This window comes from Oncorhynchus gorbuscha, linkage group LG07 (assembly GCF_021184085.1).
Source record: "Oncorhynchus gorbuscha isolate QuinsamMale2020 ecotype Even-year linkage group LG07, OgorEven_v1.0, whole genome shotgun sequence".
NCBI lineage: Eukaryota > Metazoa > Chordata > Actinopteri > Salmoniformes > Salmonidae > Oncorhynchus > Oncorhynchus gorbuscha.
In genome coordinates this window covers 48,470,563-48,494,173 of record NC_060179.1, presented here as the reverse complement: position 1 = coordinate 48,494,173, position 23,611 = coordinate 48,470,563, and the positions used below count along the sequence as shown (strand labels likewise).

At 42.7% G+C, this 23,611-nt stretch overlaps 1 protein-coding gene across 4 annotated transcripts in view; it reads right to left on the bottom strand.

The window, feature by feature from the left end:
* LOC124039944 (nebulin-related anchoring protein) overlaps positions 1 to 23,611 on the bottom strand; it is a 107,449-nt gene that overhangs the window by 54,668 nt on the left and 29,170 nt on the right. For 3 of the 4 annotated variants that reach the window (XM_046356525.1, XM_046356526.1, XM_046356528.1), the window contains 12 exons: positions 21,597 to 21,710; positions 20,393 to 20,491; positions 18,478 to 18,576; positions 16,646 to 16,753; positions 16,389 to 16,490; positions 6,427 to 6,624; positions 5,928 to 6,032; positions 5,734 to 5,832; positions 5,533 to 5,637; positions 3,831 to 3,938; positions 3,235 to 3,546; positions 2,413 to 2,517 (listed from right to left, as the gene is read on the bottom strand). In XM_046356525.1, the coding sequence (XP_046212481.1) occupies positions 2,413 to 2,517; positions 3,235 to 3,546; positions 3,831 to 3,938; positions 5,533 to 5,637; positions 5,734 to 5,832; positions 5,928 to 6,032; positions 6,427 to 6,624; positions 16,389 to 16,490; positions 16,646 to 16,753; positions 18,478 to 18,576; positions 20,393 to 20,491; positions 21,597 to 21,710 (1,554 nt within the window). The remainder of the gene's footprint in view (positions 1 to 2,412; positions 2,518 to 3,234; positions 3,547 to 3,830; positions 3,939 to 5,532; positions 5,638 to 5,733; positions 5,833 to 5,927; positions 6,033 to 6,426; positions 6,625 to 16,388; positions 16,491 to 16,645; positions 16,754 to 18,477; positions 18,577 to 20,392; positions 20,492 to 21,596; positions 21,711 to 23,611) is intronic. The other variant, XM_046356527.1, reaches the window with a different exon arrangement.

Genomic DNA, 23,611 nt, shown 5'->3' with positions numbered 1-23,611 from the left:
AACATTTACATTACATTCCATCATCTAGCAGACACTCCCATCCAGAGCATCCGACAGGAGCAACCAGGGTCAAGTGCCCCACCCAAGGGGACAAGGACAGATCCCTCACCCAGTTGAATCGGGGAACCGAACCAGCAAACTCTCGACCACTGGCCCAAGCTCCCATCCATCCAAGATCCCCCAACAATTCCCCTCGAGCGCTGCCCAAGACCCTCCTGAAAAACCTCCCCCTCAACTCTCATCTCCCCAAGCCACTGTCCCCTTCCAACCAACCAACCAACCCACCCAACCAAAACCACCACCCACCCAATGCACCAAACAACCAACAAAAAGAACAAAAGACAAAAAAGACAAACAGAAAACAATGCAAAAACAAAAGACATCAAGGACAACAAAAACCAAAACAGCAAGGCCAACTGTATGCGTTTGTGTGCATGTGTGGCACTATTTCATGAGTGTGTGTGTGTTTCCGTGTGTGCGTTTTGAATGTGAGTGTGTGTATGCATGTGTCCACATGTACAAGCTCTTGCGTGGCATCAGCCTGAGGCAAACTGGCATTGGATCTAACAAAGTTCCTTTTTAGTATCAGTTATACATATTTTTTTCCTTTTTTAAAACTCTTTGACTGTCCATTCCACCCTCCGCCCAGCAACTTCACTCCCACTTTTCTCCAGTTCCACATCGCAACCCTAAGATTCCCTAAACCCACCCCACATACCTTTTCTGGCCAGCCTCTTTGTATTTCTATGAGCCATATATCTTTCAACTATGCTGTGATGTTTAACAAACCATTTTAATCTATCAAATAGAATCTACAGATTGCCAGTTGAAGATAAACATTTTTACTTAGAGTATAAGTATATTAGTAATTGACTGACCCGGTCTCTCCAGATCTCCCAACAATGCTATTTCTAGGGTACATTTTTGATTAATGTTGTGTTTTTTCAGCCATTCCTGAACCCGAGACCAGAAACAGGCTTACCTGAGGGCAATACCAGAAGAAATGGTCTTTTGATTCTGTATCCTCTCAACAAAATCTGCAGAGCCACGATGGTTGTATGCCCCAAATATTCAAAATGTTGTTGGTGGCAAGAATTCTGTACAAGGACTTTAGCTGAAAAGCATGAAGTCTTGAATCTTGCGTTGTTTTATATGTCAAATCATACACCCTGTGATATGAAATCCGTACATCAAAAATCTCTTCCCAACTATTTTGCAATCTGTATGGCACAGCCGTCAACATCCTTGTCCTCAAATTAAACTGGTATATTTTCATATTTTTGTTCCTCCGCCAGTTTTGCTCCATTATATTGGGCAAACAGACCAGTTCGCTACCTCCTCCTCCTCAAAAGAAATCATCAAAGACCAAACAGCTCTATTTTTGTTTCATTAGACCAGAGGACATTTCTCCAAAAAGTATGATCTCTGTCCCCATGTGCAGTTGCAAATCGTAGTCTGGGTTTTTTATGGCGGTTTTGGAGCAGTGGCTTCTTCCTTGCTGAGCGGCCTTTCAGGTTATGCGATATAGGACTCGTTTTACTGTGGATATAGATACTTTTGTACCCGTTTCCTCCAGCATCTTCACAAAGTCCTTTGCTGTTGTTCTGGGATTGATTTGCACTTTTCGCACCAAAGTACGTTCATCTCTAGGAGACAGAACGCGTCTCCTTCCTGAGTGGTGTGCCGGCTGCGTGGACCCATGGTGTTTATACTTGCGTACTATTGTTTGTACAGATGAACGAGGTACCTTCAGGCATTTGGAAATTGCTCCCAAGGAAGATCCAGACTTGTGGAGGTCTACAATTTTTTTGCTGATTTCTTTTGATTTTCACATGATGTCAAGCTAAGAGGCACTGAGTTTGAAGGTAGGCCTTGAAATACATCTACAGGTACACCTCCAATTGACTCAAACAATGTCAATTAGCCTATCAGAAGCTTCTAAAGCCATGACATCATTTTCTGGAATTTTCCAAGCTGTTTAAAGGCACAGTCAACTTAGTGTATGTACACTTCTGACCCACTGGAATTGTGATACAGTGAATAAGTGAAATAATCTGTCTGTAAACAATTGTTGGAAAAATGACTTGTGTCATGCACAAAGTAGATGTCCTAACCAACTTGCCAAAACTATAGTTTGTTAACAACAAATTTGTGGAGTCGTTGAAAAACGAGTTTTAATGACTCCAATCTAAGTGCATGTAAACTTCCGACTTCAACTATATATTTAGTGTCATATATAGTCGATTTAAGTATGAAAGTATGTGATTCTTAACCCAGTCATACAGTATGTCCTCTATTCCCCTTTATATCAAGTGTTTATGTTTGGTGCAACTTTGTATTTCCAGCTGTGAACAAAGACCTCATTGACCTAAGATTGAGCATTCTTTTCTAGGTTAAGGATTTAAATGTTACCTCGCTAACAAGCTCGCCAGCCTTCTTTGCTTGTTTCACATCCAGGAAATCTGCTGCCACCCAGCCCACGCCCTTCATCCAGTTCCGATCCGACCTGTACTGTTTCTGAATACACAAACAAGGAACAGCTCTCATGCCAGTTCGTCATTTTAAATACTCATTTGTTCTTAACTGACTTGCCCGGTTAAACACATGTTAAGTTAATTCATACATTAAATACAAACCTTTTAAAGGTGCATTCATTCTGTAAAAGGTCCATATGCAAATAACCTTCAACATCTATGATATAATAATATCTGTATTTAGGGTAAAATAGAAAAATGCCAGCAGACATTCCTGGTGCTTGAGTTGTTCTGATGCTGCATTCATGCCCTATCGGAGTAATCAGAGGAACGATTGTCAACTTGGAGCCACAACTTGGAAGCTTTCACTTGCTTCGAACTCATTTATAACGCTAACAACTAACTAGCTACAGCAAACATAATCTAAAAGTACAGCTATCACGTGGCCCGCAATCAAATAATGGTGTTAAAAAAACTATAATATTGTACAATTTTTTTTTTTTTAAATGTTATATTTAACTGCCCAAAAATGCTGTCATCAAAGTAATTTCTGTGGTAATAGGTTACGTCAGCGTTCAGCATATAGGGAAAGTTAGGGACCAGAGAGTTTTCAACTTGTATGTACAGCTTGGAAGCTGGCGTGAGCATTTTTTCCAAGTCGGGATTTATATTTACTATTACTCCGATTTGCTGTGAATGCAGCCTTAGACTTACGTGACTGAGAATGCTGGGAAATGTAGTTCCAGCAGGTAAAACTTACATCACTCAGTAGTCCGTAGGCCTTCTTGGCCCAGGCCACCTTCATGTCGCCGGGCAGGGTTGTGTACTTGTGCAGGAAGGTCCTGTAGTTGGTCTCAGTTGCCAGATCCTGGGCCTTCTTGGCGTGGGTCATGGTCAACATGTCCAAAGAGGCACTATGCTTGGTTTTAGTGTCCTCGTACTTCTTTCTGTAGTGGCGATCACTCTGCAACCGGGTGGCCAGAGCCGAGTGCGCCATCTGAGAGTCGTCAGTGACCATCTTCACCCCAATCATCTTCCCCTTAGTCTGCTCGTACTTCTCCTTGTATTTCACCTGGCCAGTCAGAGATTTCTCATTAGTGGCCGTTAGAAGAGATCCTTGAAAAGGACATTTAGCCCCATCCCTAACACTAACTTCTGGGACTAATCCCTGCCTACTATTCCCTTTCTGATTGGTATTTTGACCAACCACATCCTACTTAAAATGAGCATTTGTGATTATGTTGTTGCTGTTCTTGTATCAATGCATTTCTGTGAGTGACATAAATACTTAGCACAGTGCTATGCCTGGTACCTGGTCAAATAAAGGTTAACGAATACATTAAGGGGGTAACTCACGTTACTGGCCAAGTCTCTCTTAGCCTTAGCTGTAAGGATGGACAAGGAGTCCATGCGCAACTCAAAGCCCTTCTCTCGCTGTTGCTCCCAGCTACTCTTATACACTTTCTGAAATGAGAACAAGATCGAATGATAGAACATGTTAAAAGACAGACATGAATTGTAAATTGCCCAGAGCTGTGTTTGAATACTCATACTAACCGCACTGTGTGACATAAATTGCCCAGAGCTGTGTTTGAATACTCATACTAACCGCACTGTTTGACATAAATTGCCCAGAGCTGTCTTTGAATACTCATACTAACCGCACTGTTTGACATAAATTGCCCAGAGCTGTGTTTGAATACTCATACTAACTGCACTGTTTGACATAAATTGCCCAGAGCTGTGGTTGAATACTCATACTAACCGCACTGTTTGACATAAATTGCCCAGAGCTGTGGTTGAATACTCATACTAACCGCACTGTTTGACGTAAATTGAGTATATTATATGCTTATTGTTCATAGTATGGATACAGTTAATATGCCAAATGTTCCCGGATGTCGTACTAAATCCGGCAAAATACGAAGAATACAAGCAGTGGACACTTTCCGTGCTTTTAGGGCCCATAATGCAATTCTTCTGAAAATGGGTGGAGCTTCACAACGTTTTCAGATTTGAAGAAAATGGCAGAAACGATGCGACCGAAGTCCGACGAGAGTGGATACAAATTCATCGCTTCAACTAATTATGACAGATGTTAACATTTTGAGCAATGTAATAAAGTAATGACTTTCCAAATAAGTTACGTTATATGTTGGCTGAAGATTTGTTAGCTACGCCATCCTTACGAACCGCATAGCGTTACAGCGGTATGTTCATTTTTATCAGGATCCCCATTAGCTAACGCCGTAATGTAAGCTGATCTTCATAGCATCCAAAAACAGCAGTATGTACCGGTATGTTAGCTAGTTATCTAACGTTAGTTTGCTACTAATACAGTTAACTTGCCAGGCAGTATATTAACTATAATCTAACTAACTACCCAATGTTTATTGACTTGATTATTCATGTCATTCTTAGCTATGTGGTATAGTCGTTCTCAATGGACATTGTTAATTCTGTCTATCTACTCCGATTTCAGAGTACTCTCGTCTGAGTGCAGAATAACTGATGAATTTACGAACGCTCAACACCCTTTGAATATATGGAGTGTCAGTAAACGTCAGCAAAAAAGAGAATAATTAAATTGTTGCCAGCAGCACAGTCAGTCACCAATGCTCTGGATAACATGAAAACAGCTCTGCTAGAGTGAGTAAAATGGTCAGAGTGAGGTGTTCTCTCATTTGTGTCTGGGAATAGCTAGCAAGCTATCCAACGTTAGCTTGGGTGCTCGACTGCCGTACTCTTTAGCCAGAGCGTTCAGTGATGTGCTCTGAGAGCAAAATGTTCAGAATTTACGATGGACAATCTCACAATGCTTTGGATTTAAAAACGCCCAGAGCGCACTCTGAATGCACTCTGGCACTCCAGATTGAATTTACAAACACACCCAAAATTGTAAAATGTCTAGCTAGTAACAAGCTAGCAAGAAGTTGCGTAGCAACAGCATCAACTTCCGGTAGACAGAAAAAGCACTAGTACGCTCAACTGAAAGGATACCGTTTGTTCACAATATACTAAAATGAACTAATAGTATGTAGTCGGCCAGAGTCCTTACCCCACTGAGGAGGTCTGCATTGGCTTTGGCCTGCCTGAAGAGTGGCTCATCTTTATCCATGGTGTACTGGTGCATCATCTGTTCGTTGCCCGCCTTATACGTTAGCTGACGGGAGAAATAGCCAATCAAACACAAGCCGACTGAATACAGCCAGAAGAAAAGAGCAGGACAGGGTTATAGCAAATGATCAGCCAACCTCACCTTGCTCTGCAGTTCCTGGCTCTTCTTGGCGTGTTTGATAGAGGGAGTATCGGCCACCTGGGTGAACTTGACGTTATCCACTTTCTGACGGTACTTTTTCTGTGAGAGGAAACAAAGTGAGGAGTCAACACTAAAAAAACAAATCAAAAATACAATAATACACACACATACACACTCTACCCTATTATACTGACGTCACTGAGAAGCTCTCCAGCCTTCTTGGCTTGGGTCACATTCAGAGATCCATCAGCCTCCCAGCCAACTCCCTTCATCCAGGTCAGATCTGAACGGTATTGATTCTGAGGGGGAGAGTGAAAGAGAGGGTGAGAGAGAGAGGGGGGGGGGCAGGCAAAGTGTGAGACCGAAAAAGAGAGAGTTCACAATTCATTCATATTTGATAGTAAACACTAACTTGAATAACACTCATGTAGATGTTTTCCTAAATCCCTATTCACCTTCCCTTTGCTGTCCCGATCCTCTCACCAAACCTCAACCCTGAAGATCTCAAGTCAATTCAAACATACCTTATGACTGTACAACTATAAGACCAAAGCTTTCTGATTATTAGCCCTTTAAACATTGGCACTCAAATTCTATTATCTGCATGAGAGGATAAGCTGTTCATTTTAGTCTATCAAACACACATAGAACCCTCCACCAGTGGCGCCCATGGCCCACCCCTCTCTGCCTTACCTCGCTCTGCAGGTTATAGGCCTTTTTGGCCTGCTGTACTTGGATGTCGTCGGATAGGATGGTGTAGTGGTGGAGCTTCGTCCTGTAGTCCAGGTCGCTGGCAAGGGCCTGGGCTTTTTTAGCATGGCTCAGGTTGACCATGTCCATGGACAAGCTGAACTGGGACTGGTTCTCCTTGGAGTTCTTCTTGTACTCAATCTGTTGGGATTGTTGTGGATAACAGAGAGACAGACAGATAAGGGAGGAGATTGAGGATCAGGAGGTTGTGTGTGTGTGTGTGTGTTTTGTACACTGCATCATTTAGAGGGTTTTGTGAACTGTGTGCTGTGACTCACAATAGTATTGTGAGTGCCTTCAGAAAGTATTATACCCCTTGACTTATTCTGCATTCTGTTGTGTTACAGCCTGATTTCAAAATGGATTAAATAGATGTTTTCTATCACCCATCTACACACAATACCCCATAATGACAAAGTGAAACCAGTTTTAAGAAATGTTTGCAAAGGTATTGAAAATGAAATACAGAAATATATCACAACCCTGAGTGAAATCTGTGTAGAAGCACCTTTAGCAGCGATTACAGCTCTAAGTTTTTCTGTGGGAGTCTTTAAGAGATTATTCAAGCTCTGTCAATTTGGTTGTTGATCATTGCTTGACAACCATTTTCAGATCTTTCCATAGATTTTCATGTACTTTTAAGACAAAGCTGTAACTCAGGAACATTCACTGTCTTCTAGGGAAGCAACTGCAGTATAGGTTTGGCCTTGTGTTTTAGGTTATTGTCCTGCTGAAAGGTGAATTCATCTCCCAGTGTTAAATGGAAAGCAGACTGAACCAGGTTTTCCTCTAGAATTTTGCTTAGCTCCAATCTGTTAATTTTTTATACTGAAAAACTCCCCAGTCCTTAATTATCACAGGCATACCCATAACATGATGCAGCTACCACTATGCTTGAAAATATGGAGTGTGGTTTTCAGTAATGTATTGGATTTGCCCCAAACATAACACTTTGTATTTAGGACAAAAAGTGTATTGCTTTGCCACATTTTTTGCAGTATTGCCTTGCTGCAAACAGGATACATGTTTTGGAATAATTATATTCTGTATAGGCTTCCTTCTTTTCACTCTGTCATTTAATAATATAATAATAAATAATATATGCCATTTAGCAGACGCTTTTATCCAAAGCGACTTACAGTCATGTGTGCATACATTCTACGTATGGGTGGTCCCGGGGATTGAACCCACTACCCTGGCGTTACAAGCGCCATGCTCTACCAACTGAGCTACAGAAGGACTTAGGTTAGTGTTGTGAACTAACTACAATGTTGATGATCCATACACAGTTTTCTCCTATCACAGGCATTAAACACTGTAACTGTTTTAAAGTCACCATTGACCTCATAGAGAAATCCCTGAGTGGTTTCCTTCCTTTCCGGAAACTGAGTTAGGAAGGACACCTGTATCTTTGTAGTGACTGAGTGTATTGATACACCATCCAAAGTGTAATTACTAACTTCACCATATTCAAAGGGATATTTAATGTCTGCTTTTTTTAACCAATAGGTGCCCTTTGCAAGGAACTGAAAAACCTCCCTGGTCTTTGTGATTGAAACTGTTTGAAATTCACTTCTTGACTGAGGGACCTTCCAAATAATTGTATGTGTGGGGTACAGAGATGAGGTAATCATTCAGAAATCATATTAAAAACTATTATTGCACACAGAGTCCATGCAACTTAATGTGTGACTTGTGAAGCACATTTTTACTCCTGAACGTATTTAGGCTTGCCATAACAAAATGGGTTGAATACGAATTAACATTTTAGCTTTACATTTTTTATTAAACTGTACACAAGTATCGTTGTAACGGCTGTTGGTGGAAGAAGGTGAGGACCAAAGCGCATCATGGTACGTGTTCGTCATTTTAATGGTAAAGCTGAACACTACAACAAGCAACAAAAGAACAACCGAAACATCTCCGTCAGGTGCAAAACACACTGAACAGAAATGAACTACCCACAACAACCCAGTGAGAAAACGCTACCTAAGTATGGTTCTCAGAGACAACGATAGACAGCTGCCTCTAATTGAGAACCACACCCGGCCAAACAACAAAGAAATCCAAAACATAGAATGCCCACCCTGGCCTAACCAAAATGGAGAATAAAAGCCTCTCTATGGCCAGGGTGTGACAATCGTGGACAAAGATCCGGGTGCCTTGTTAGGATCCGTCGCCGAGAGGGTAATCTACCTATACCATCGGTCCAATTAGCCAAGGTACAATCAATCAGTAATAAAATATCCTACCAACGGGTCATTAAAAACTGTAATATCTTATGTTTCACCGAGTCGTGGCTGAACGATGACATTAAGAACATACAGCTGATGGGTTTTTAGGTCTTTCGCAGGATAGAACAGTGGCCTCTGGTAAGATAAGGGTTGGTGGTCTATGTATTTTGGAAACAACAGCTGGTGCACGAAATCTAAGGAAGTCTTAAGGTTTTGCTCGCCTGAGGTAGAGTATCTCATTATAAGCTGTAGACCACACTATTTACCAAGAAAGTTTATCTGTATTTTTCGTAGCTGTCTACATGCCACCACAAACCGATGCTGGCACTAACACCGCAGTCATTGAGCTGTGTACGGCCATAAGTACACCGAAACGCTCACACAGAGGCGGCGCTCCTAGTGGCCGAGAACTTTAATGCCAGAAAACTCATCCGTTTTACCAAATTTCTACCAGCATGTTAAATGTGCAACAGAGACGGGTACAAAGCTCCCCCTCTCCCTCCATTTGACAAATCTGACCATCATTATATCCTCCTGATTCCTGCTTGCAAACAAAAATTAAGGCAAGAATCCCCATTTGACTCGGTCTATAAAAAAGTGATCAGATGAAGCAGATGCTAAAATACAGGACTGTTTTACTACCACAGACTGGAATATGTTCCGGGATTCTTTCGATGGCATTGAGGAGTATAACACCACATCAATCACTGCCTTAATCAATAAGTGTATCGATGACGTCGTCCCCACAGTGACCGTACATACAAACCCCAACCAGAAGCCAATAATTAAAGGCAACATCCGCATCGAACTAAAAGGTAAAGCTGCCGCTTTCAAGGAGCGGGACTCTAACCCAGAAATCCCGCTATGCCCTCCGATGTACCATCAATACAGGACTATTTTATTTATTTTACTAGGCAAGTCAGTTAAAAACAAATTCTTATTTTCAATGACAGCCTAGGAACAGTGGGTTAACTGCCTTGTTCATGGGCAGATCGACAGATTTTTACCTTGTCAGCTCGGGGATTCGATCTTCCAACCTTTACGGTTACTAGTCCAATGCTCTAACCACTAGGCTACCTGCCAACTAAGATTGAATCGTACTACACCGGCTCTGATGCTTGTCAGATGTGGCAGGGCTTTCAAACTATTACAGACTGCCCAGTGACATTAGTCTACCAGACGAGCTAAATTACTTCTAAGCTCGCTTCAAGGCAAATAACATTGAAGCATGCATGAGAGCATCAGCTGTTCCAGACAGCTGTGATCATGCTCTCCGTAGCTGATGTGAGTAAGACCTTTAAACAGGTCAACATTTACAAGTCCGCAGGACCAGATAGATTACCAGAACGTGTACTCCGAGCATGCGCTGACCAACTGGCAAGTGTCTTCAATTACATTGTCAACCTCTCCATGTCTGAGTCTGTACACTGCACATTGTCTCTGTACCGGTACCCCCTGTATATAGCCTCGTTATTGTTATTATACTGCCGCTATTTAATTATTTGTTTTAATAACTGCATTTTAATATGTTGGTAAAGGGCATGTAAGCATTTCACGGTGTTGTATTAGGCGCATGTGATGAATACAATTTTATTTGATTAAAAGAGCTGGAGCTGGAAGCGCGACAAAGGGAGATAGATCTGGAAGCATTCCGAATCCAGTCAGGCCACCCTCAACAGAGTTTGATTTTGGTTGGAACAGCCGACTTGTACTGCCTTTCAACCAAAAGCAGGTTGATGTATATTTTACTCTGTTTGAGCAGATTGCCACATCCCTAAAATGGCATATTTGGTCACTGCTCCTCCAAAGAGTTCTTGTGGGAAATGCTTAGAAAGTGCACGCTGCTTTCTCTTATCCAGAGTTCAGATCATGACACTGTTAAAGCTGCTATTCTTCATGCTTACGAGTTGGTCCCAGAGGCATACAAACAGCTTGTCCAGAACAGACTATGGGAGGCGCACAGTACTACATAGAGCCATGACTACATGGAACTCTATTCCACATCAAGTAACTGATGCAAGTAGTAAAATGTTGAAAACAACTGGCCTTGATTGGGAGTCCCATAGGGTGGTGCACAATTAGCCCAGTGTCATCCAGGGATGGCTGGTGTAGGCCATCATTGTAAATAAGAATTTGTTCATAACTGATTTGTGTATTTAAATAAAGGTTAAATACATGTTTTTATAACAATTACCAACAATGACGAGACATCCTACAGGGAGAAGGTGAGGGCACTGGGAGTGTGGTGCCTATAAAATAACCTGTCACCAAACATCAACAAAACAAAGGAAGGGCCTCCCGGGTGGCACAGTGGTTAAGGGTGATGTACTGCAACGCCAGCTGTGCCACCAGAGACTCTGGATTCGCGCCCAGGCTCTGTCGTAACCGGCCGCAACCGGGAGGTCCATGGGGCAACGCACAATTGGCCTAGCGTCTTCCGGGTTAGGGAGGGCTTGGCCGGTAGGGATGTCCTTGTCTCATCGTGCACCAGCGACTCCTGTGGCGGGCTGGGCGCAGTGCGTGCTAACCAAGGTTGCCAGGTGCATGGTGTTTCATCCGACACATTGGTGCGGCTGGCTTCCGGATTGGATGCGCGCTGTGTTAAGAAGCAGTACGGCTTGGTTGGGTTGTGTATCAGAGGACGCATGACTTTCAACCTTCCTCTCTCCCGAGCCCGTACGGGAGTTGTAGCGATGAGACAAGATAGTAGCTACTAAAACAATTGGATACCACAAAATTGGGGAGAAAAAGGGGTAAAAATGTAAACTCTTTTCCAAGTTTAAAAGGATAAACATTCACACGCAACACCAGAAACGGCAGAGTGCATTGGCCACGCTGTCAATCCAGCATGACTTCTACTGTGTTCAAAACAATTGGAAACTCGGAACTGGGACATCTCAGACTTCAGTGAGTTCAAGACAACTGGGAACTCGAAAAACAAAAAAGCTGCAACTGGGAATTCCAAGTCGGGAACTCTGGCTTCTTTCTAGAGCTCCGACCTGAAGATCACTGACGTCATGATTCAACCTTTTTTTTCTGAGTTACCAGTTGTCTTTAAGGCACTATAAATCCAGAGAATGTCAGACTTTGATGATAAAGTTTGAAAATGCATTTCATGCTACTGCATACAGAGCATTCGAAATTATTCAGACACTTCACTTTTTCCATATTTTGTTATGTTACGGCCTTATTCTAAAATGGATCAAATTCAATATTTGTTCTAATCAATCTACACACAATAACCCATAATGACAAAGAGAAAACAGGTTTTTAGACATTTTTGCAAATTAAATAAAAAACAGATACCTTATTTACGTAAGTGTTCAGACCCTTTGCTATGAGACTAAAATTTGAGCTCAGGTGCATTCTGTTTCCATTGATCATCCTTGAGATGTTTCTACAACTTGATTGGAGTCCACCTGTGGTAAATTAAATTGATTGAACATGATCTTGAAAGGCACACACCTGTCTATATAGGGCATGTAAGAGCAAAAACCAAGCCATGAGGTCAAAGGGATTGTCCGTAGAGCTCTGAGACAGGACTGTGTCAAGGCACATATCTGGGGAAGGGTACCCATAAATATATGCTGCATTCAAGATCCCCAAGAACACAGTGGCCTCCATCATTTTTAAATTAAGTTTGGAACCACCAAGACTCATCCTAGAGCTGGCCACCCGGCCAAACTGAGCAATCAGGGGAGAGGAGCCTTGGTCAGGGAGGTGACCAAGAACCCCATGGTCACTTTGACAGAGCTCCAAAGTTCCTCCATTGAGATGGGAGAACCTTCCAGAAGGACAAGCATCTCTGCAGCACTCCACCAATCAGGCCTTTATGGTAGAGTGGCCAGACAGAAGCCAATCCTCAGTAAAAGGCACAAGACAGCCCGCTTGGAGTTTGTCAAAAGGCACCTAAAGGAGTCTCAGACCATGAGAAACAATATTCTCTGGTCTGATTAAACCAAGATTGAACTCTTTGGCATGAATGCCAAGCGTCACGGCTGGAGGAAACCAGGAACTGCTCATCATCTGGCCAATACCATCCCTACGGTGAAGCATGGTGGTGGCAGCATCATGCTGTGAGGATGTTTTTCAGGGGCAGGGACTGGGAGACTAGTCAGGATCGAGGGAAGGATGAACAGAGCAAAGAGATCCTTGATGACAACCTGACAACCTCCAGAGCGATTAGGACCTCAGACTGGGGGCGAAGGTTCACCTATCAACAGGACAACGACCCTAAGCACACAGCCAAGACAATGCAGGAGTGGCTTTGGGACAAGTCTCTGAATGTCCTTGAGTGGCCCAGCCAGAGTCCGGACTTTAACCAGATCAAACATCTCTGGAGAGACCTGAATATTGCTTTGCAGCTACCGTTTTGCGGGCTCCTAACCAATTGTGCTATTTGCTAGTTTTTCTTCAATTTTTTTTGTAGTATTTTGTATGTAATGTTGCTGCTACCGTCTCTTATGACCGAAAATAACTTCTGGACATCAATTACTCACCTCGACTGGACAAATATTTTTTTATTTAACTCGACGGAAATACTGCTTTCTCGAGAGACTGGAGTGAAGAAAAGACAGCGGAGGTCGAGCTGAGAATTAGTAGGCAAGTGAGTTAACCTCCATTACCATCCATTCTATTGGCCAATGTGCATTCATTGGAAAAACAAATGAATGATATACCAGCAAGACTATCCTACCAACGTGTCACTAAAAACAGTAATATCTTATGTTTCACCTAGTTGTGGCTGAACGATGACACGGATAATATCAAATCAAATTTGTCACATACACATGGTTAGCAGATGTTAATGCGATTGTAGCGAAATGCGTGTGCTTCTAGTTCCGACAATGCAGTAGTAACCAACGAGTAATTTTAAACTAACAATTCCACAACTGCTACCTTATACACACAAGTGTAAAGGGATAAAGCATATGTACATAAAGATATATGAATGAGTGATGGTACAGAACGGCATAGGCAAGATGCAGTAGATGGTATCGAGTACAGTATATCCATATGAGATGAGTAATGTAGGGTATATAAACAAAAAAGTGGCATAGTTTAAAGTGTCTAGTGATACATGTATTACCTAAAGATGGCAAGGTGCAGTAGATGATATAGAGTACAGTATACACATATGAGATGAGTAATGTAGGGTATGTAAACAAAAGTGGCATAGTTTAAAGTGTCTAGTGATACATGTATTACATAAAGATGGCAAGATGCAGTAGATGGTATAGAGTACAGTATATACATATGAGATGAGTAATGTAGGGTATGTAAACATTATATAAAGTGGCTAGTGATAAATGTTTTACATCAATTTCCATTATTTATGTGGCTGGAGTTGAGTCAGTATGTTGGCAGCAGCCACTTAATGTTAGTGGCGGCTGTTTAACAGTCTGATGGCCTTGAGGTAGAAGCTGTTTTTCAGTCTCTTGGTCCCTGCTTTGATGCGCCTGTACTGACCTCGCCTTCTGGATGATAGCGGGGTGAACAGGCAGTGGCTCGGGTGGTTGTTGTCCTTGATGATCTTTATGGCCTTTCTGTGACATCGGGTGGTGTAGGTGTCCTGGAGGGCAGTTTGCCCCCGGTGATGCGTTGTGCAGACCTCACTACCCTCTGGAGAGCCTTGCGGTTGTGGGTGGAGCAGTTGCCGTACCAGGCGGTGATACAGCCCGACAGGATGCTCTCAATTGTGCATCTGTAAAAGTTTGTGAGTGCTTTTGGTGACAAGCCGAATTTCTTCAGCCTCCTGAGGTTGAAGAGGCACTGCTGCACCTTCTTCACAACGCTGTCTGTGTGGGTGAACCAATTCAGCTTGTCCGTGATGTGTACGCCGAGGAACTTAAAACTTACTACCCTCTCCACTACCGTCCCGTCGATGGAACAGGGGAGTGCTCCCTCTATTGTTTCCTGAAGTCCACGATCATCTCCTTTGTTTTGTTGAAGTTGAGTGTGAGGTCATTTATCTGACACCACACTCCGAGGACCCTCACCTCCTCCCTATAGGCCGTCTCGTCGTTGTTGGTAATCAACCTACTACTGTAGTGTCGTCCGCAAACTTGATGATTGAGTTTGAGGCGTGCATGGCCACGCAGTTGTGGGTGAACAGGGAGTACAGGAGAGGGCTCAGAACGCACCCTTGTGGAGCCCCAGTGTTGAGGATCAGTGGGGTGGAGATGTTGTTACCTACTCTCACCACCTGGGGGCGGCCCGTCAGGAAGTCCAGTACCCAGTTAAACAGGGCGGGGTCGAGACCCAGGATCTCGAGCTTGATGACGAGTTTGGAGGGTACTATGGTTTTAAATGCTAAGTTGTAGTCGATGAACAGCATTCTCACATAGGTATTCCTCTTGTCCAGATAGTTAGTGCAGTGTGGTTGCGATTGTGTCGTCTGTGGACCTATTGGGGCGGTAAGCAAATTGGAGTGGGTCTTGGGTGTCAGGTAGGGTGGAGGTGATATGGTCCTTGACTAGTCTCTCAAAACACTTCATGATGACGGAAGTGAGTGCTCAGTTACCTTAGCTTTCTTGGGAACAGGAACAATGGTGGCCCTCTTGAAGCATGAGGGGACAGCAGACTGGGATAAGGATTGATTGAATATGTCCGTAAACACACCAGCCAGCTGGTCTACGCATGCTCTGAGGACGCGGCTGGGGATGCCGTCTGGGCCTGCAGCCTTGCGAGGTTTAACACGTTTAAAGGTTTTACTCACGTCGGCTGCAGTGAAGGAGAGTCCGCAGGTTTTGGTAGCGGGCCGTGTCAGTGGCACTGTATTGTCCTCAAAGCGAGCAAAGAAGTTATTTAGTCTGTCTGGGAGCAAGACATCCTGGTCCTCAACGGGGCTGGTTTTCTTTTTGTAATCCGTGATTGACTGTAGACCCTGCCACATACCTATTGTGTCTGAGCTGTTGAATTGCGACTATACTTTGTCTCTATACTGACGCTTAGCTTGTTTGATTGCCTTGCGGAGGGAATAGCTACACTGTTTGTCATGTTTACGGTCACCTTGCCCTGGTTAAAAGCAGGGGTTTGCGGTTTCAGTTTTGCGCGAATGCTGCCATCAATCCACTGTTTCTGGTTTGAGAATGTTTTCATAGTTGCTATGGGTACGACATCGCCAATGCACTTTCTAATGAACTCGCTCACCGAATCAGCATATTCGTCAATGTTGTTGTTGGACGCAATGCGAAACATATCCCAATCCACGTGATCGAAGCAGTCTTGAAGCGTGGAATCAGATTGATCGGACCAGCGTTGAACAGACCTGAGCACGGGAGCTTCCTGTTTTTAGTTTCTGTCTGTCGGCTGGAAGCAACAACATGGAGTCGTGGTCAGCTTTTCCGAAAGGAGGGCGGGGGAGGGCCTTATGTGCATTGCGGAAATTAGAATAACAATGATCCAGGGTTTTACCAGCCCTGGTTGCACAATCGATATGCTGATAGAATTTAGGGAGTCTTGTTTTCAGATTAGCCTTGTTAAAATCCCCAGCTACAATTTAACAAGCCAGTATCCCTTTCATTGCTACTTGCAGCTTTAATCATTATCATATGAAACATTTAATCTCAAATCCAAACTGCCGGAGTATAGGTTCAAATGAAAAATGTTAGCTTCACTGTCCAAATACATGTGGTGCAACATCATGTTTATTGTGTTTCATATTCTTACCTCACTGGTCATCTTGGACGCCTGAAGAGAGTGCAGGGTCTTGGAGTCGCTGACATTGCTTGTCTTATCTTTATTTTTCATGAAGGACTCTTTGTACTTAATCTGTAACACACGGCCACCGCCCAAATCACATCAGCCAGTCACGTATAATCAGATGACCAATCCCTCCCTCATTCTTATCCACTAATATCTCATTCTCATTACTTAAGAAAGGATTGTTCTTTGTGATTGTTCAGCTACAGGAAGGGAATGCTTACATCACTGGCCAGGTCCCGAGATGCTTTGGCAGCCTTGACGGTCAGCGTGTCCAGGCCGATGTCACATGTTTTGGACTTGGTCTTCTCCCAGTCCTCCTTGTATTTGATCTGGAATCATTTATATAAATAAAAACTACAGCAACCCTTATTCATATGGTATGTGTATAACCCTTTCGGAATATAGTGCATTCTGAACATATTCACACCCCTTGACCTTTTCCACATGTTATTACATTATAGCCTTATTCTAAAATGTTTTTTCCCTCATCAATCTACACACAGTAACCCTATAATGACAAAACAATTGTTTTATTTTATTTTTACAAAATATCTACTGAAATATCACATTTTACGTAAGTATTCAAACCCTTTACCAAGTACTTCATTGAAGCACCTTTAGCAATGATTACAGCATTGAGTCTTCTTAGGTATGACGCTACAGCTTGGCACACCTGTATTTGGGGAGTTTCTCCCATTCTTCTCTGTAGATCCTCTCAAGCTCTGTCACGTTGGATGGAGAACAGCGCTGCACAGCAATTTTCTGTGAGATGTTTAATCGGGTTCAAGTCCGGGCTCTGGCTGAGCCACTCAAGGACATTCAGAGACTTGTCCCGAAGCCAATCCTGCATTGTCTTGGCTGTGTGCTTAGGGTCGTTGTCCTGTTAGAAGGTGAACCATTGCCCCGGTCTGAGGTCCTGAGCGCTCTAAAGCAGGTTTTCATCAAGGTTCTCTTAGTACTTTGCACTGTTCATCTTTCACTTGATCCTGACTAGTATCCCAGTCCCTGCCACTGAAAAACATCCCCACAGCATGATGCTGCCACCACCATGCTTTACCGTAGGGATGGTGTAGGGTTTCCTCCAGACGTGATGCCTTCGAATCAGGTCAAAGAGTTCAATCTTGGATTCACCAGACCAGAGAATCTTGTTTCTCATGGTCCGCATCGTTTAGGTGCCTTTTGGCAAACTCCAAGCGGGCTGTCATGTTCCTTTTACTGAGGAGTGGCTTCCGCCTGGCTACTCTACCATAAAGGCCTGATTGATGGTGGGCTGCATAGATAGTTGTCCTTCTGGAAGGTTTTCCCATCTCCACAGAGGAACTCTAGAGCTCTGTCAAGAGTGACCATCGGGTTCATGGTCACCTCCCTGACCAAGGCCTTTCTCCCCTGATTGCACAGTTAGACCGGACGGCCAGCGCTAGGAAGAGTCTTGGTGGTTCCAAACTTCTTCCATTTATGAATGATGGAGGCCACTGTGTTTTTGAAGACCTTCAGTGCTCCAGAAATGTTTTGGTACCTTTCCCCATATCTATTCCTTGATACAATCCTGTCTCGGCGCCCGCCGGACAATTCCTTCAACCTCTCATGGCTTGGTTTTTGCTCTAACATGCACTGTCAACTGTGGGACCTTACATAGACAGGTGGACTCCAATCAAGTTGAGAAACATCTCAAGGATGATAAATGGAAACAGGATGCACCTGAGCTCAATTTCGAGTCTCATAGCAAAGGGTCTGAATACTTACGCAAATAAGGTATTTATGTTTTTATTTTGAATAACTTTGCAAAAATGTCAACCTGTTTTTGCTTTGTCATTATGGGCAATTGTGTGTAGTTTAATGAATGTGTAGTTAAATATTTAATTTTGGAATAAGGCTGTAAACGTAACAAAATGTGGAAAAAGTCAAGGGGTCTGAATACTTTCCAAATGCACTGTATATGCAAATGCGGAGCGAAAGCTATGTTGTTTGTATGCACGGTATAGAGTGTAATGTTTGGTATAGACCGTGGCGTGATAGAAAGATAGTGTACATGTGTATCTTTGGCTCTACTTGCATTGCTGAGTTGTTGAGCGTTGATCCTGGCCTGGACGATTTGAGGGGTATCTGTCACCGAGCTGTACTTGACTTGGTCAATGTGTTGTCTGTAGTTAACCTACATGGGGGAAATCAGAGATAGAGTCAGGTTTCCTTGATATTATGAAAGGGGTTCCGCATAGGTGGTTTTGGTTCCAGTACTTTTTGCTATATACATTAACAATATTGGTTTGTCTGTAAAAAATTGTAACCTACAAGTGGGGCTGTTATGGTGCCCATATTACCGCCACATCTGTGGTGAAGAGTCATGATGGCAGTTAAATTTCACATGACCTTTAGTCACTAATTAGGCTTCTCCAAGCTCTGATGCTGCTGATGGTCAATAGTAGCCTAGTAAACTTGATAACTGCCTGGTACTCAGCACTCTATTGTCCCACTAATCACTCTGACAATGAAAATGTATCAAAAATCTACTCAAACACTTCATGAGAGCCCATGAGTTCGTGTTGCGCAACATTTCTATAGGCTATGCAATTGCTTGAGAAAACAGAGTGATGGCCTCTATTAAAAAGAGGAGGATCAGTTTGTATAGGCTAGGACTACTATATTTATTTCTCAACTTTCAGAATATTAAGCACATTGCTTATCTTTACAACAGGAGCATAGCCTGGCTGGCATGAAAATTAACCATGGGGAAAGTGTTCCTCCATTCACTATTTAAGTGCATAGATGACATGTACTTTCCCCCTGGCCCTGTTTCGAGATAGGTGCATGATAATGGTCCATTCTAAATCTAAACAAATTTCACACATATATTATTTAGTATTTGTCAAGACCCGACCAAAACAATTATAGTCTGGTGGGTGCAAATATTAACTTTGCCTTAATGCTTGTGTGCAGTAAGGCAAGAAACGCATGGCTTTTTTTTAACATCTTTTTCAAAAAGTCGCACACAGATTTAAAGTGGCAAAATAACTTATTGAAATGAAGCACATGAATCCGCTTTACAAAGGGTGTAGAGCCTAACTGGCATACATAGAGCGTCTGCTAAATGACTTAAATGTAAATGTAAATACGCAGCACGTGAGTTTCAAGTTTGGGGAATTTTCACTTTCACCATACAAATTCACCTTTATAATGAAAGCATTACATGCATAATCACATTTGCCGCCACTTTTGAGAATGGTGTTTTCCCGCTAATGGAACATTTGATTTAAACATATGTAGATTGGACACTTCATTTTATTACGACCACAGCTTCAGTGCACATCAATGCATTATTTACCAGAAAGTAGGCAGGCACTCTTTAAAGTCAAGTAGGTTGATTCATTTCTCTTTTTATTTATAAGTCTCTTTTATAAAAACTCCCACCGTACCAAACATCATTAATAACCTTCAGACGTATGGTACCATACCTAGTCTCAGGGATGGCTAACTCTGGAAATCCCTTCGGTCTCCCCAAAGTTAGGTAAATCAGTTTTTAGTTTCTTAGCATCCCATGTTCCCAAAGTTCCCAACAACTGAATGTACTGGTCCCACTCAGGTAGTTCAAAATATTGATTGGGGACCTCTTTGCTGGGGAATGTGATTGTTTTTCTTGAGTATGTTTGTAATGTTGTGTATTTGTAAATTGTGTGTATGCAGAGCTCCCTTGTGAAAGAAACCTTGTTCTAACAGGGACTCCCTGTTAAAATAAAGATGAAATAAAGTGGTATATTGTAGTATTACTTATTAGTGTGTGTGTGTGTATTCGCTTGTGGTGTGTATACACTCACATCCACTGTACAGTTCAGCATTGGGTCAGGTAAGGTTAGACAAATAGCTGAATGATTTAACTGTGAAACGTGTCAGAAGGACATTTATTAATCAATGTCGAACATGCAATACTGTCTCACCCCCCTCCCCCACATCAAAAAGCATCAAGAAGCACTTACATTGCTGAGTTGTTGAGCGTTGATCCTGGCTTGGACGATGTCAGGGGTATCTGTCACCGAGCTGTACTTGACTTGGTCAATGTGCTGTCTGTAGTTCTTCTACATGGGAAGATGAGAGATGCAGGGTAGAAAGATACAGTATGTAAAGACATCTGTAGTGCTGCCTCTGAACATATTTTTTTCTACCCCTGAGTTATTTGAATCCTGTGGTGAAGATAATGGACCCCAAAACCATAGAATGTGGGCAGTGTTAGGTGTGAGACTTACGCACACAGTTGACAAACAAGTGCAGGGCAGGGGCAGCACTTTATGAAAGTTAGCAATTGTGCCTGATAAAATGCTAAGGGGTCCTTAATATTTCAAAACGAAAAGCATTGTCTTAGGGACAAATGATTCACTAATCCCTAAACCTCAACTAAATCTTGTAATAAATAATGTGGAAATTGAGAAAGGTGAGGTGACTAAATTGTCATGGTAAAAACATATTTATACAACAGTAGCTATGATGGGGAGAAGTCTGTCCATAATACAGTACTACATAGAGCCAGGAGTACAAGGAACTCTATTCCACATCAAAAAACTCATGCAAGTAGTAATATTAGATTTTTTTAAATGATAAAAATACACCTTATGGAACAGCGGGACTGTGAAGCAACACAAACATAGGCCCAGAGACATGCATACACGCACACAAGATAACATATGCACTATACACACACGTACACATGGATTTGTGTATTAGGTATGTGGTAGGCCCCTACTCTACTGAGGGAACACAATTAATGTGTTCGTGAAATCTGTTGTGAAGTATTGTAATGTTTTGAAAATTGTATAAATGCCTTAATTTTGCTGAACCCCAGGAGGAGTAGCAGCTGCCAAGGGGCCCATAATAAATACAAATACAAAATGAGAAGAATTGAGAAGATGTGAAGTCAACGGTGCGCTTATGATTTAGATATTATGGGTTGAGCTCACTCTATATATTAGTCTAGTTTAATGGATGATCCACATTTAAAATGGTTTACCCAGCTACTAGACCCCCTTAAGTTGGCTTCTTTAAAATAGCCCACTTTTGAAATATACAGTCCTCAAGAGGAACCCTTTGGGTTTTTCTATCTGCGAAAGCACCCTGTTTACTGGTTTTGGTTACTATGTCCAGTATGAGAGCCATGTTAAACTTATTTGAGGCGAAGGGGAAACTCACGTCCTTGAGTGGATCCAGTTTCCTCTGACTCTGGTAGCCTGGTGTGATGGTGGCTGGGTAGTTGTATTCCACATGGTCAGTTTTCTCCTGCTCATACTCCTGCTTGTAGGCAATCTGCAGGTCACAGAAACATTTGAATTAACGTTATTGATCCCCAGCAGTACCAATACAGACACACAGGCATGCATGAGACAGAACACAGAGATGTGAGAACTGATGGCTGATAGGCATTATATGTGCCACATTTACCAATAAAATAAACAACACCATGAAATAGATTCATAAAGAAAGAACCTGTGTGGCTCAGTCCTGTGAGGCTTAGTTGGTAGAGTATGGCACTTGCAACTTCAGGGTCATGGGTTCTATTCGCACTCGGGCCACCCACATGAAAATGTGTACATGTGTAACAGGTAGGGCCTCAGATGGTCAACCTTAAAAGGTTCTGATTAATTTCCTGACTTCCCTATATAAAGTGAATTCTAATCAGGCACTTGGAGAGACTCCTTTACCTTGGGTCATATTAATGTAGCTGCTTTGTTTGAATAAGGTTGAACATCATGGTGAAGCTGAAGCAGACTGCTCTAGGTGGTTCTTGGTGAAACTGATGTGACTCTAAGGATACACAAATTGTAATTGCTTATCCAACCTCTGTTTTTTCTTTGTTAATGTGTCATTCCACGATTAGAGTGCCTTTTTTGTAAAAAAAAAAAAAAAAAAAAAAGATATTTCACGCAATTTTAACATTCTGTTAAAAAGATCACATGTTCAACTTCATAAACAAGTCTCTCACCGTTGCCGCCTGCTATAGACCACCTTCTACCCCCAGCTGTGCTCTGGACACCATATGTGAATTGATTGCCCCACATCTATCTTCAGAGTTCGTACTGTTAGGTGACCAAAACTGGAACATGCTTAACAACCCAGCAATCCTACAATCTAAACTTGATGCCCTCAATCTCACACAAATTATCAATGAACCTACCTGGTACCTCCCCAAAGCCTTAAACACGGGCACCCTCATAGATATCATCCTAACCAACTTGCCCTCTAAATACACCTCTGCTGTCCTCAACCAAGATCTCAGTGATCACCGCCTCATTGCCTGCTTCCGTAATGGGTCAGCGGTCAAACGACCTCCATTCATCACTGTCAAACGTTCCCTGAAACACTTCAGGGAGCAGGCCTTTCTAATTGACCTGGCTGGGGTATCCTGGAAGGATATTGATCTCATCCCGTCAGTAGGAGGATGCCTGGATATTTAAAAAAAAGCCTTCCTAACCATCTTAAATAAACATGCCCCATTCAAGAAATTTAGAACCAGGAACAGATATAGCCCTTGGTTCTCCCCAGACCCGACTGCCCTTAACCAACACAAAAACATCCTATGGCGTTCTGCATTAGCATCGAACAGCCCCCGTGATATGCAGCTGTTCAGGGAAAATAGAAACCATTATACACAGGCAGTTAGAAAAGCGAAGGCTAGCTTTTTCAAGCAGAAATGTGCTTCCTGCAACACTAACTCAAAAAAGTTCTGGGACACTGTAAATGGAGAATAAGAACACCTCCTCCCAGCTGTCCACTGCACTGAGGATAGGAAACACTGTCACCACTGATAAATCCACCATAATTGAGAATTTCAATAAGCATTTTTCTACGGCTGGCCATGCTTTCCACCTGGCTATTCCTACCCCGGTCAACAGCACTGCACCCCCCACAGCAACTCGCCCAAGCCTTCCCCATTTCTCCTTCTCCCAAATCCGTTCAGCTGATGTTCTGAAAGAGCTGCAGCAAAATCTGGACCCTTTCAAATCAGCCGGGCTAGAAAATCTGGACCCTTTCTTTCTAAAATTATCTGCCGAAATTGTTCCCACCCCTATTACTAGCCTGTTCAACCTCTCTTTCGTGTGGTCTGAGATTCCCAAAGATTGGAAAGCAGCTGCGGTCATCCCCCTCTTCAAAGCGGGGGACACTCTTGACCCAAACTGCTACAGACCTATATCTATCCTACCATGCCT